We start from the raw sequence: 15878 nt of genomic DNA on the forward strand, positions 1-15878 counted from the left end.
CCAGAGGACGAGGCTGTCGCTGCTGGAGGTCTGTCCCATTTTTTGAACATGTCTTGTGCAAACGCGCGTCGTTCATCTTCACCAAACATCTCCATAATCAAATGGGGTCGGGTCGCACTCACTAATTTAAATGCTGTAACTCAATACCATTTTGGTTCGAGACACGCTGTATAAATATATACAGACACACATATATATTTATGTGTGCATGTTTATATCGGTATATATTTATAAATAGTATTAAATGTTACTTAAATACATTTCATTTATATTATAATGTATATGAAAATATTTAAGATTTGCTATTTTAAATTAGATATTTTTGTATATTTGTAAACGATATTAGTGGACAACAATTATTTTGTTGATATTTTTCTACTTACTGTTATAAGATTAGGGAAACAATATTTTTGTAATCTATATTTTTGACAAAATATTTAAGTCTCTCGATATTGTTGGAATCGATATTCTTTTAGAAATCCCAACTCATTACTAACCTCTCATAGGTCCCTATTAGGATGGCGTCCGTCCGCCACCCCAGAGGGGCAGCGGCGGTCCCTCGTGCAAATTAGGATGTGACCGCCACCCTGGCGGTCACATCCTGTATTTTTAACATTGCTTGAAGCAGCACCCGCCGCAAGGTTAAGAAAATGCATGTTTACCTTTGCATGCACGAAGCGGCAGGCATCGCGTGGTGCCTGCCGCTTCGTGCACGCAAAGGCACCCCCCCATGTGCAACCACCCCCCCCCCCCTTCACCCCTGGGGGCCCGCAAGGGGCCCCCAAACAAAAGTCCGTATGCCTTTCCACGGCGGAAATGCTGCCGTGGAAAGGCATAGAACTGCAGACATCCAGACATCCTAATATGCCTGGCGGTGTCTGATAGACACCGCCAGACATGTTAGAGCTTTTCCGCCGCGGTCGGAAGACGACCGCGGCGGAAAAGCGGCAGACGGTCTTCCTGACCCCCCAGCCATCCTAATCTGGCGGGGGGTCTTTTAAGGCTCCGCAGCGGTTTTTCCGCATCCTCCGGGCCGGCGGACACTTCCGCCGGCCCGGAGGATGCGGAAAAACCGCAATCCTAATCAGCCCCTAGGTTCCCAGCCGAATCCAAGGGTGATCTCTGATCACAACTCTTTATCTTTATTTCTTTCAATGGAACAATGGAGCAAACAAGGGTGGCTGGTCTCTTACGTGTATCTTTGATAGAACACCGTTATATGAAGAGTGGTATATACAACTATATGAGTAAAGAATTGAGAGATTATGTGCAGTTTAATGTTGGTCTGCTTCTTTATCGGTGGTATGGGATATGCTTATGGCCTGTTGTAGAGGGTACACTTTGAAGTATTCAGTTTACCAAAACAGGAGCATGTTAAAGAGGAAGTTTGTATAAGGTCCTCTCTTAGCACTATGGAAAGCCATCTAGCATAAAGTGTTGCAAGTCAAGATTGGGGGGCCTTCACGTCAACTTTGACTCAACTTACTACTACTCAGGCCACACTATGGGAGAGACTTTGGGACAGATAGATAAAGAAGATCTGAGCAAAGCAAATAAATACTTTTGCAAATAATGAAGGGATGGGTCGTATACTCTTTTTTTGGGTTAAGGATAGCATGAGCATGACTAGGATCCAGACAATCTTCAGTTATATGGGTGAGCTGGCCAATGATCAAACACTTATTGGTGAAGAATTCAGTAGGTACTATCAAAAGCTCTACTGGGATTTGCGACCTCTATTGATGTCATTAATCAATTTATCACCAAGCATTATCATTCGGGTCTGACCTGGCAACAGCAGTCTAGTATGGAGGACCTAGTCACCCTGCTTGAAGTATAGAGTGTAGTAACTTAACTATCCAGTGGGAAAGCTTCCAGCCCAAATCCCTCTTGAATTTTATATGACCTTTGTAAAGGTTCTTGCTCTTCTTCTTTGTGATATTTTCAACTCCTTTGAATTATCTGGACTGGTCCCTCAAACTTGGTCAGAAGCAATATTTTCATTGTTCCCAAGAAGGGGAAAGACCCCATGTTATGTGGATCAAACAGGCTGATCTCATTGATCAATGTTGATTCCAAAATATGTACCCAGATTCTTGTAATAGTCTATCTTCTATGATTTGGGAACCGGTCAACGAGAATCAACATGGGTCCATACCGGGTGTAACACCACCACCATGTTAACACTTCAATTTCTGCCCTGGAATTTGGGTCGGCCAATGGGAACCTGGTCAGAATAATAATGCTTGATGCCGAAAAGGCATTTGATTAGGTTCCCTGGTCGTTTCTCAGGGCATAGTGGAGTAGTGTGGCTCACTGGTTAGAGGCGGCAGGCCTGAGAGCAGAAGTCAGCCTGGGACCAGGGTTCAATTCCCGACGCGGCAGGGTCGTGGACCTTGGTCAGCGGACTCGATAATTCTCGCTTCGGTGCTTACTCTAATCAGGGGTTCCACTCGGCAACTCTGGGCATTAGCTTGCCTAATCTCCACATCGGCCCCATCAATTCCGGGGATGCCTGGCTCCACCTTGGGGACTCCCAGCAAGGGACCATCCCACAGGGAAAGCCAGGACGGGTTCCCCAGAGTTATACAGCGCCGGGACGCCCCGTTTCTGGGGCAGCTGTGCGCTTTACAAGTATACTACATTTACATTTACATTTACATTTACATTTACATTTACATTGATGGGTGCCGCTGGATTCCGGCCTCGGTTTATCAATTGGGTTTAGCAAATGTATAAAGGTTTGAAGGCTAGAGTTTTGTGTTCAGGTGTCTCTTCGGATTCTTCAGGGAACCTGAAGGGGTGTCCTCTCTCAACTCTCGCGTACTCCTATTATTTAAGATATATAAAAAAATTGCTGTTTGCCTTTCAGATTAAAGCAGGTGAATCTATGAAATTTAAATACTGGTAGAAAACAAGTTACTTACTTGTGCACTGTAGTTCTCTAGTAATGATATCCTGCATAGATTCACATGCAACCTTCCATCCTCCCTGACTGAAGCTCACCAGTAAAGAATACCTAAAAAATTCAGCCATTACACTTGTGCTGAGAAATCTGATGTGTGGTGACCCTTGAGGGGAAGGGTGCTTTCAGAGCTGCCTCCTCATTGGCTAAAGTTTGGTTCTTCCTAAGTGATGTGAGTTGGTTAACAATGTCACTGTTTTACGCTTTGTTTATGTTCATTTCCTCTGGCCAGCTTCTATTATTTTCACTGGAACTTCCATCTCAACTACATGTGACTCTATGAAAGATATTCATGTTGGAGAGCTACAGTTTAGAAGTAAGTAACTTGTTTTTTGTCGTGTCACCAACCTCAACAATTGGCTATTAAAGGCAGGCTTGCCACAGTCAGTTATAGACTATTTGACACAACACCTTTTGACATTGTTGGTGTTCACGATCAATAAGCTGAAGTCGCACCTGACAATGTCACAGAGGCTGTCATTTATTGCAGGTATCGTGGACACAGTGCAGTTCAAAGCCTTCCGTCCTTTACAAGTCCAGGACATTTGGGCTATGATCCTGATGTTTCAGCCACTATCCTGGATAATTATGAGAGTAGCTCTGAGGCTTCTAGGCCTGTTAGCCTTGTACAACTTCCTGGTTAACTACGACAGGTAATATATGTGGACTACACAATGGAATTTGACGTATTAGTGGATCCAGCACCAATTAAACCTATTGGATGCCATTGTGATTTTGAAAAAACTGACTCACAATCTGCAGTCTTGGTTACTTGAACCCAATTGGACCAGCAGCATGTCCCTCCTCTTTCTCCACCCAGAGCTGATGGTGGTGACAAGCGTATCTTTACTTGCCTGGTGGCAAGGTCATCTGGGGAAGGTGGAGATCAGAGCGCTCTGATATCGGAATGAGGGATGACTCCACATTAATTTGTTGGACATTCGCGCTAATGGTCTAGTACTGAAGGCCTTCCTGATGTCCATCAAGTGTAGGCTGATGCAGATTCTCATGGACATCAGTGCCATGCAGTATTGCAAAATGCAGTGCTGCGAGGGTTCCTGTGCCAGGTGGCTCCTCACGTCTGAATTTGGGTGGCGTATTTCTCTGAATAGGAGCCACCTGACAGGATCCTTGATTGCCACAGCATAAGAGCTAAATAGCTGGTGTCTGGCAGATTACAAATGGCAACTAAATACTGAGCTGCCGTATGGCATCTTACAATGGTGGGGGAAGCCCTGTCCAGATCTTTTTGCCACTGTTGAACTTGCAGTGTCAAAGGTTTTGTGAACTGAAGTTTCTAAGAGAACACTCAGTAGGAGATGCAGTCCAGCTGGAATGGAACATTTAACTCCTGTATGCTGTCTCCTACTTCCACTCCTTTCAGTTCTGAAAAAGCTCGGGAACGACCAGACCCAGATCATCCTAGTGGCTATGGGTTGAGCCAGTAGGCTGTGGTACCCAGAATGTCTAAGCATGAGCATCTGTCCTCAGGCTTCAACTTCGAGAGAATCTTCTGTCTCAGCAGCAGGGCAGGGTCCTTCACCTGATGCTTTGCATGGAGATTGAGCGGTGGCAAATTAATGCATTTGATCTGCCTGAAGTGGTGGATGTCATCCTCGCTGCCAGACAACCCCCCCACAAAGTCTGTTTTTGCCAGCAGCTGGGACAGATTTGTGGCCTATTATGCTATCTACAAGATTGCCTATTTACAAGCCAAGTTGTATGATGTTCTTTGGTTGGTTTTGTCCTTGGCCAACCAATGACTTGCAAAGGCCTCTATGAAAGGTTATTTTTCGGCCTTTGCGTATTCTGGAACAACCATCATTGTTGATATCACCTGTTACTACGAGGCATAAAAGATTTCAGACACCTGTTTCCTTCCAAACTGTTTGTGATGCTACAGTGTGAAATTCATTTTTTTTTTACATTTCTCGTGTGCACATACTTCAAGTCAATGCACAACTACTTGCTGCATCTCTTGATGTGGAAGGCAATCTTCCTCCTTTCTTTTTCTTTAGTTTGTCATATAAGTGAGCTTTTGGTACTGTCGGTGCAACCTCCCTACACCATATTTTTTCCAGATACATTGGTATTGTGAACTCAATCATCTTATCTATGTTCTTCCTCTTCAACCACTTGAAAGAGGAGAGGTTCCATTGGTTGATACCAAAAGGACTTTGAGCTGTTATATTGACCCATGGTTTGGGATAGGCTGCTATAGAGAATTTCTAATTGCAAAATAAAACGGGTCTCACATTTTTCACAACTGTGTTGGTCAATGTACCAGATGGACTGCGACTAATAAATTTGCTGCGTGTGTTTACATCGCCTTTGCAAATGATTCAGGCATCCTCTTTATTTATAACATTCAAAGTGTGTTACTTTGCTAAGAGTGCTTGATTTGGAAACTGTTGCTACAGTTATGTTTTCCTACTGCAAGCTAAACAGGTTTGTTTGTTTTATGCAGGAATGATATGGGGAAGAGAATATTAGATGCCGGAGGTAAGAACTGAACATTACTTTAGATAAATCTACTTGAAATCTCTTTTAATTGCTGTTGCACTTTCAATTTTTAAACAAACACATTTCTGTGACCATTTGTTGAGATCACAGCACATCAAGAAAAATATTCATACCACTCTGCTAGGCAGACAGCCTATTGGATTACAAGACGGTAAAAGTAAGTGTGATTTTTTTTTTTTAAGCCACATTTTTCGATCTAAATTTCTTCAAATTTTGAGGTTCCAATTATACGCTGTCAGAATGGGTGTGAGGTATTTAATGTGTACATAAAAGGACTACTATCCCAGGGTGTTGTATTTAGCCATTGCAGTACAATCCTCCTTTTTCAAGTTTTTACCTGAAATGATATATAACATGCAGATGCAACACATCAAATTCCACATTTTCCTGTCAATGATTTAGATCCAAAACTTAGATTGTACACAAGTGTTTGCAGTGTTTCCCAAAGAGCTACTGTTGATATGATATGGAGGAGGTGTCTTATATTTATAGTTGCATTATTTCTAGATATATAAAGATACTTTATTTTAGGTGTGCCAGACAGGGAAGCATATTCTGAGTTTTGGTTGCCAAAGTATCTTTTCCTTTGGCATGAACAGTGGGCGATAGGATGATTGATTTATGAGTGGGGTATTTCCTTAGTTCAGGACCAAGTACCAGATGGTTAATATCTTTGTGGATGTCGTTGGAACAAACAAGTCCCCTGCATGGTGCTGGATGTACACACCTGCCCTGATTTCCACAGCTGCAGTGATATCTGGATCTTTTTTGCCAATTTTTTGTCATGGGTTAATGCAGCTCATGCATGTGTGCCATGACTTAGGCCTGTCTCACAGTTTGCAGTCTTGCTAAAGCAAAGAGGGGCGCGTGAAACATTAACCTAGGTGTGATAAGAGTTAAGCAGCATGAGCTCAGCGGTGGCTCATACTGTTTGTAGGTTTCACCTACACAGCGCTTGCGCTGTGGTGGTGTAATCTATTGTTTTTAATGTAAACTCAAAGGGGCATACATCTTGCCTCGTTTCTTTCATAGCTCTTCATTAGTTCTCTTCCATGGGGATACTCATCAATAGTCATAAGCACTGAATAGTCCCGCCTACGTGCGAGATCCCGGAGCAATAGCCAATAATATGCATATATCTACATATATATATACATAAATACTCATATATATACATAAATACATATATATATATATATATATATATATATATATATATATATCTCCCAAACAGTACTGCTTCGGCGATCCTCAGCCTCACAACGCTGGTGCCGGAGGTGGCCGCAGTTGCCACACTTTATTTCACTGACGATTCCTCATTCACCTCCACATTGGGTTTCAAGGAAAAACGGCACACCAGGTAGGTTCAGGCACAATTAGTCTTTAATGTGCACTCTCCAAACAAAGACGACGCGTTTCGGCGAGAAGCCTTTATCAAGTGGCCACCATTTTGATACAATGTGTATTTAAGTCCTTCTTCCAAACAATAGACAATAGACATGGAAAAAATATATAAACGATCGTTTTCATCGATCTAACCATGTATCTTGCAATTTCATATCATTGCACGGTATCATTCTAAATTATACCAGGAGGAAAGTAATTCATCACATTGTATAACACAATTCATTTAGTTAACACATGTTAATGAAGATTTTAAAGAGTTCCAGTGTGTTTCAATAAAAGCTAGGACTTCTGGGCCGTCGAAGCATCCTTCGTCGTAGAGACATCCCTCACCGTCGAGACAAGGTGAGAAGAGACATAGGATGAGGTCGTCATCCATGCGTAGGCGGTCCAAGTCTGGCTCGCCTACGACGTCAAGAGGTCGGAGTTCGACGTCGTCCCATCGACGTCAAAGGTAGCCGCAGAGAGGCTCTGGAACGGCGAGAGGTCCAATGGCATTGACGTCGAGCCGAACACCAAGGGCTTCGACGCCGAAGAGACCTAGCCATTTGATATCGAGACACATTACATTGACGTCATCGCCAAAGAGGTCGACGTCGAAGAGATCACAGTCGAAGAGATCGACGTCTAAGAAAAGGCCTTCTGGGTCTAGGAGGTCGAGATCTAGGTCAACGTCGAGGAGATCTCAATTTGCTTCTCCTCCAGCGAAGAGACCTAGGGCGACGTCAAAGGACCATTCGACGCGGGACGCCCAGGTGGTGACATCAGGGAGTGCTTCCTCCTCCCCAGGCCTTCAGATAGTACAAGTATCTCCAGAGCCCTCACCAGTACCGTCTCCAGCCTGGCCAACCAATATCTCGCTGAGATGGTTAGGAGATATTAGAGAGTGGAAGATCCGCAGAATTAATCTTCTTCAAGATCAAGGTCACCTTTGATCCAGTCAGTGCATTCTTCGGGGAGACACGAGCGTACCACGCCGAGAAGGTCCCCATCGGTGAGAAGACGACCATCACGCTCTCCTAGGAGTAGGGTATCACGCCACCGATCTCCTAGAAGACGAAGCTGTAAGTCTTCTACAGGGTCGTCGGATTCCAAGGCAGACTATTCTTCGACTCTTTCCTCCTCTCCTCCAAGCAGAATATTGCCCATCAATGATATTCTAACCTTTAATGAGGGTCTCTGCCATGGGGCTGCGAAACTCCACATTGAAATGCCGGTCTCTACCACCAAAACATCGGTGATATTTGAAACCCTGCACCAAAAGTCTTCCTCAAGACCTTTGCTTCCTCTAGTGCCTGGATTGCTGGAGCCTGCTCTACAGATGTTTCTCACTCCAGCATCGGTGGGGGCTGCACCATCTAGGATCACAAAGAAATATAAGGCTCCTGATAATGATCCCTTCTTTCTGATGGCTGAACCTCCACCGGACTCTGTGATTGTGTCGGCGGCACGAAAGAATCAGACAGGGGCAGCATCATCGTCTGTGCCCCCAGATAAAGACAGTAAGACCATGGATTCTGTGGGTAAGAGAATGTGCATTACCTCGGCTTCCTACATGAAAGTGGCCAGCGCCTCGGCCCTGCTGGGTCGATATGATCGCTCATTATGGGACTCCCTTTCATGCTTCACGGAGAATCTCCCAAAAGAGGACAAACAAGACTTCCTTAAAATCCTGCATGAAGGTGGCCTAGTAGCCAATCAAGTGATCAGTGCAGCGGCTGATGCTTCAGATCTAGCTACACATGGCTATTCTCATGGGATTTGTGCTCGACGCTCGGCTTGGCTGAGCCTGACGGGGCTGAAACCTGAAGCACAGCATCGTATTCTTAATCTTCCTTTCAATGGATCATCACTCTTTGGATCTCATGCCGATGATGAAATGTCTCGAATGAAGACCGAGTTTGATACAATTAAAGCTGTAGGTCTCGAGAAGAGGAAGGGCTTCAGGCGACGATACCGCCCTTATGACCGACGACAAAACCAACAGAGGGTTCAAACCCCTCAATGGTCCTCGCAACAAAATCAAGGAAGGTCACAAGTCTCCCAGCGTCGTGCTGGTAGAGGAAGAGGTGGTAATTCCAGACAGTCCACACCTGCTGCCAAGCAACAGCAACAAAAGCAGTGAGTGCTTGCTTCCCCTATCTCCGTTACCCACTCCGGTGGGGGGAAGTGTAAATTTTTACCTGGAAGAATGGACAAGAATCACACTAGACACGTGGCTGCTGAATATTGTAAAGAATGGGTATACCATCAAGTTCAAGTCCCCTCCACCTTCCATTCCTCCTCAAAAGACTGTCTCCCATCGTATAAATCTCTTGAGGGAAGAGGTGTCTGCTCTACTCCTAAAGCATGCCATTGAGGCGGTCCCATGGCACCAACATCGGCAAGGGATCTACTCCCGATACATTTTGGTCCCAAATAAAGGTCCAAACAAGGAGTTCAGACCTATACTAGATCTCAGACGTCTCAACAAATTCATTCTATGAGAAAAGTTCAGGATGCTGGCATTACATCAAATAATACCGCTTCTACATCAAGGGGACTGGATGTGTTTCATAGATATTCACAAAGCCTATTTCCACATACCAATCTCTCGAAAGCAACGGAAGTTCCTACGGTTTCGCATCCAATCAAACCACTTCCAATTCACGGTCCTGCCCTTCGGGCTGAAGTCTGCTCCTGCACTTTCTCAAAGTGCATGGCAGTAGTAGAGGCCTTCTTGAGAAAACAGCTCATATTCGTCTATCTTTACCTAGACGACTGGCTTCTCAAGAGTGCGTCTCCCACTCTTCTGCAAAAACATCTCGCGCACTGTATTCACCAGTTACATCGGCTCGGTCTGCATGTAAACTTCAAGAAGTCCATCCTCAATCCAACACAGAGGATACACTATCCAGGCGCAACTCTGGACTCAGTCAACGCAAGAGCGTATCCTTCAGAGGAGAGACTATCATCCATTCTCCTCAAGTTTCAAACTCTCTTGAAGACACCTCGACCCATGGCCAGGCAGATCTCCTCCCTACTGGGGTCTATGGCTTTGTGTAATTTTCTAGTTCCAAACGCCAGGCTTCACATGAGACCTCTGCAGCATGTGGAAAAGTAAATTTTGCCATGTTCTGTGTCCCTACGCCCCATCCATCATATGTTATGTATGCATGACCAATATGCATATGTTATTCCCCATTTCTGATTAATGACGCAATTACAGTTGTGTCCACCTCTAATATGTTAGTTTCCAGTCCTCGTGAATACTACGAATATCAGGCCTATGTAAAATAATGTTGCCACGTTTCTCAGTGTGCACGTTATTCCATTATAAAGTCCCCGTTTCTAGGCCTCAAAAGGGCCCGGACCCTGGATTCAGCTCCTGTCTCCTGAAAGCCTCGCTGAGGAGCGATACAGCCCCCACCTGTATCCTCGACCTTTCACTTACTTCCTGCCTCGCACTGCCCGGTGCAGCCCGGCCCTGCCTCTAAGTCTGTCAAAAGTATGTTATAGTTCCAGCTATCAGTTCAGTCCTCCTCCTCTGCATTCCTAAGCTACTGAACTGCATCAATAGTTTCCGTCGTTGTCTAGCCTTCTCGTCTCCCTGTTAGAGAAATACTGTATTTAATGGTCATTTAGTATTCTTCATCACGCATTTCATGTAGAATAATGCATGGTCCAGTCTTAGAATCAAGTTAGCCTCTCCCCTCATGACTTCTAGTTTATATCAACATGTTCCCTAAACATTAGATACCAGATAGGGTTTAGGTACATGTCGCTCCGACCCTCCAGACTCTAGTCTCTGCTCCTAGCACAGAGTTCGTAGCCCCCAGCTTCTCCTAGTAACACGTCATTGCCAGTTTTCGCGCACCATTAGGTTAGAGGTCCCGGCTCCTTAGGTAGCCCCCTCCTATGTGTCCGCCCATTCATGACATATTCTGTTACGTTTTACTTCACATGTCTAAGTAAACTCCCAGTTACACCTCTTTTTACTGTTATCTCTCGCGACTGCTACACGTCATGCCTTCTGCTCCACCCACTGCTACGCCTACTGCAATGTAATGCTATGTGTTTGCGTTATGTATATAAATGAATGTCTTGTTATTGAATGTTAGCGCGCTCATCCCAGACCAAGCCCCGGCAGCTGCCGGGCCTCTTTTCCCCTGTCATCCTGTTCCTATGCAGGTTGTCCTGATCCTGTCCTTATGCTGTAATAAACCTGCAGAAACTCCTACTACCTCGAATCTTGACTCTTATTTTATTGAGCTATCTGTTATTCATTCATTCATCCAAAAATAGGGTATTATTTATTTATTTACCACATAATGGCGCCCGAACAGGGACTTGCCCTTTCCCCACGCGTCGGTGAAGCCACGCCGACCCCCTGACCCTCTGCAGTCGTGACGGAACCATACCGTGCACCTGGCAGATATTTCTGCTTCAAGTATCCCTCAGGCCCACGGAGGAGACGGAGGAGGCGGTCCAGCATCCGAACGAGACGGTGGAGGAACGCGGCGAGTCCCGACCAGAGCCCAAGCCGAGAGTCCAAGGTCCGAGGTATCCGGAGGTCCACCCGTAACTGAAGTCCGAAGTCCGAAGTTCGTCGTCGTAGTCCAGTCCCGTCCGAGGCCTTCCGTTCCGTGCTGCCCGGTGAGTACCATTGCTGGGGTAGTGTCTAGACAGGGTCAGTCTAAATTGACTCTGGTCCGTGGGTTGGTGGTACCCAAGCTCACAAACGAAGTGTTCACCTAGGTGGATACGGGTCTTGATGTGTTCCTTTATGGGACCGGTATGTTCCGTACTGTTATAGCAGTGCATCCAGTAACTCTAGTCTGTTCCGTTCTCGAGAATTCTGTTCTGTTTTCAGTATTTTCAGGTAGTATTCTGTTCGAACTGTTATTTATAATGTTGTTTAATGTATTTCCAATGTCGTGGTATGCCTGAATTGTTTCCCCAATTGTTATTGTTTTTCGTGTATTGTATTGTGTTCCGATTCAAGTTTAGAATGCCGCTCTTTTCCAAGTTACGTCAGTTAAAAACTAGAAAGGGTCTGCTGGAAGCAGCAGTTCCTGTTCCGCCTAGGGACAGTCCAGGTCACTTTATGTATCAGAAACATGGCATAAGCGCCATATTGTATCTAGATTTATGGGTAGAGTATACCAAACAGTTAGAAGAAAAGTATAGATGGCCCGTATCGGGTACATGGGATGCCGAATGTATCATGCGAGTAGAAGAAGCATTATGGAAAAAGAAAGCCAGACAGTCACAGAAAGATGCCATCGAGTTATGGCGTAAGGAAGCGCATAGAAGAACGGAAAAGGAAGTCAGAAAGTCAGAGTTAAGTAGAGAATCCCAAGAACGAACCCAAGAAAGAGAATTAATCGAGATAGGTGAACAAGTTAAAGCCGAACAGTCAGACAGACAGAGGCATGCCCTTATTAAGGGTATGTATCCTCTCCTTGCCGAAGGCTCGCCAAAAGCGACCCCAGAGGCACCCAGTAATTTCCCGCCACCATTAGTTCCGACCAAGCTACGTCACAAACCGACCGCAGCTGATATTTTTATTTCGTCCTATTTGGACGACACAGTTCCAGAATATGCAAATCCTGTTCGCGCTCCGCTAGTCCCTGTAAATCAGGCACTTCCCGTTCCTCCAGACACCGGAGTACCTGTTATGGTACCCCCGGGTCAGCCTGCCATACAAGTTCAGCCCACGTTACAATTACCGACCCTGCAAGCACGAAGAATGTCAGTCGACGATTCTAGTCTAGGGGCCGCAGGAGGAGGTCCTCCTCAAACCCCGCCGCCACACAAACGTTTATCAGCACTCGAATTACATGCTCAAGCATCACAGCGTACTCCTAAAAGTAATAAGTCTGTTACAGAAATCAGACAAGCCCTTGCCGAATGTGTCTATGACACAGTCCCAGGCGAGTATAATATGGTTTTATATTCCGTACGTGTAAGAAGGGTGACCGAGTATCTAGTCACCTTACCAAATATGAAAGAAGATCTAGACAGAATATATCGTTTCATCCGTACAGGGGATGATCCAGAAAGTATTGGCGAGATTATGTCTCAAAGGAAAGCCGAGATTCAGCTCATGATATTAAAATTCCTGATCAATTGTCTAATAAGAGAACAAGACTACCCGTCTAAAGATCCCGCCGAAATGAGAATCTTAACAAGGTGGAGTGATAATATAGCCGAGGGTAAGCACAAGACCATTAGTGCCATGGAAAGTATGTACAAGAAAATTCGTAAAGAAATAGTAAGGTTACACGAACAGCGTAAAGCAGCACAAGTAAGTGAGAAAGAAAGTATCTCTGATCCTGAAGAGGAAGACGAGAATCCCGCCAGAATAGCGTATGTAGGGAAATCCAGATTTCCAGATCGCCATTTACGTCTAGAACCCAAGTCTATTTTTCATCATCCAGCACCAGAACGAGAGCCTTGTTCTCTAGAACAAGTATTTCAAGCTACCGATCACATTCTGAAATCACGAGTCGGTTATAGCGAGTTAAGCACCATGCATGAACAAGAATTAGCCCGATCAGCAGTCCGATGGATTACTGATTCTACCACTTTTCCAGACGAAATAGTGGCACAAATGTTTCTGAAACTGCCCCCAGCCGAGCAACGACTGGTGGGTATGTATATGATCCAGCACCTCATTACTCAGTATGAGGGTCAACACTCTGATCCAGGCCCGTTACACGATATCCTGAACGAGTTACTCCAGTACAGATGGAGAGGTCTAGGTACCGATTTAATTAGTGTTATTCTAGAACAGCGTCACAAGTATAGAACGTTCCTGAACCCGCATTTTGTTCACGTCTCACCCCCAGAAAGTAAACCATTCTACATAGACAGACAGAATCCGTTACGAGAAGTCCACCCAGTCCAAGGGACGGGTGGCGAAATGCAACGAGTGTTTGTATACACTCCGATTTCAAAGATGGAACTCCTCGAAATGAAAAAGCTAATTCCCTGTCATGACAAAGATCCAGCAGGGTTCCATAGAGAATTAAAAGACATGCTCCGTATGGGAGAATACACGTACCCAGATGTCATTAAAATGTTAAAGGTTCTGCTACCCGCAGGGGTGTATGAAAAGTTAAAGGAAAAAGAATGGGAGGTGGGAGAGAAAAAGATCGATTGGACAGCTCTAGAAGCTGAAGACAAGGCACGAGTACCAGGTACCGGTCTTGGAGATAAATGTAAAGAATTACCAGAATTATTGATTCAAGTTTTACCCAGATTATTGACAACTAGAAAAGAAGACTGGGATGCCATCTCAGCCTGTAAACAGAAACAAGATGAAGACATTAGTGATTTTTATTCTAGATTTGAGAAATGTTTCAGTATTAATAGTGGTCTCAAGACAAGTAGTGAGTCATACCCTCATCTTTTCGTTACCAAATTAGTCGAGAATTCAAGTCCACAAATTAAAAACCGAGTTTTGAAAGTCGAAAGCACCTGGCAAGCAAATACTCCGTCCCAGATGCTCCAGATGCTCCAGTATCACCAGAATAGAATTAGAGAAGAGCAAGAACACGAAAGAAAACGTATGAAAGACACGAAAATGAAAGTGCTAGTTGCACAATCTATTCCTCAAGACAGTCAGAAGAGGGGTCCGATTCAAGCCAGTCATCCTGCGGCTCCCGTTAAAGGGAACTGCAATTATTGTAAACAGCCAGGTCATTTTATAAACGAGTGTGCAGTTCTGAAACATAACATAGCTACTGGTAAGACTAAAGAAAGACCACGTCCGCCTAGACAAGAACAAGTTTCACAGATTCCTCAGTCACAGAATGCACCACAGACAGTTACAGTACCGCAGCCTATTGCTGCAACACAGCACGTTACATCGCAGATGTACCAGTATGCACAGTCCGAGTATCCAGAATACCAGTCATATTCATGAAACTGCCTAGAGAGGGAGGTAGGCTTGCCTCTCATCGAGATACCTGTAGACCAAGAAGGTCCCTATGTACACAGTCAAGTATTAGGGAAAGACAGAAAGTTTCTGATCGATACAGGGGCAAGTAGGACCACAATTAGTCACGCCGAAGTTCCAGGGGCTCCGCTCTCAGGCTCAAGAAATGTTTCCCTTGGATTTTCAGGAAAACCCATAGTTAATGAAATATCTCAGCCAGTTACTCTAGAAGTAGGTCCATTGTCCCGTACTACTGATCTGTTACTTACTAAGGCATGTCCAGAAAATCTGTTAGGTATTAAGACACTGAAAGAGTTAGGTGCAGTTATTTGCTGTTCCCCAGAGGGAATACGTCTGTTCCTACGTGACTTTAAGGGTCACTATGTATTACGAGATTTTGATTCCAGATTGTCTAATGTTCCGCAGCATTTATGGGCGCAAGGTCCAACTGATGTAGGTTACATGCAAATCACACCCTATCGTGTGACTCTCAAACCAGGTGTAGTGTTACCCCGAATCAGACAGTACAGATTGCCACCTGAGGCTGTAGCAGCCTTATCCAAAATTATTGACGAGCTCATGGCTCAAGGAGTAGTTGTAGAAACTGACTCCAATGTATGCAATTCTCCGATCATTCCAGTCATGAAACGTACTGATCCAAATGCACCCCCAGTATATCGATTAGTGATTGATTTACGAGAGCTTAATAAATGTATTATTCCTCAGTATCCAGTTGTTCCAGACATTTCTTCCCTGTTAACTGCCATTGATTCCGAAGCCATGTTTTTCACTGTTATTGACCTCAAGAATGCATTTTTTAGTGTTCCAATTCATCCAGACAGCCAGTTTCTTTTCGGATTTTGTTTAAATGGAAGGAGCTATATGTTTACACGCGCTCCTCAAGGTTTCACAGAAAGCCCTAGTATTTACAGTCAAGCACTCAAGAGACAACTAGACAATATTCACATGCCAACTGACACTGCCCTGCTCCAGTATGTCGATGATCTACTGATCACAGCCCGTTCTGAACGTGCTTGCGAGCGAGCATCACTTACAGTTCTG

General features: G+C 44.7%; 1 protein-coding gene across 3 annotated transcripts in view; it reads left to right on the forward strand.

Moving 5' to 3' along the window:
* SYCP2 (synaptonemal complex protein 2) overlaps nt 1–15878 on the forward strand; it is a 2783385-nt gene that overhangs the window by 545390 nt on the left and 2222117 nt on the right. For all 3 annotated transcript variants that reach the window (XM_078651823.1, XM_078651822.1, XM_078651824.1), the window contains exon 9: nt 5433–5467. In XM_078651823.1, coding sequence (XP_078507949.1) covers nt 5433–5467 — 35 coding nt within the window. The remainder of the gene's footprint in view (nt 1–5432; nt 5468–15878) is intronic.

Source organism: Lissotriton helveticus, chromosome 7, assembly GCF_964261635.1.
Source record: "Lissotriton helveticus chromosome 7, aLisHel1.1, whole genome shotgun sequence".
Lineage (NCBI taxonomy): Eukaryota > Metazoa > Chordata > Amphibia > Caudata > Salamandridae > Lissotriton > Lissotriton helveticus.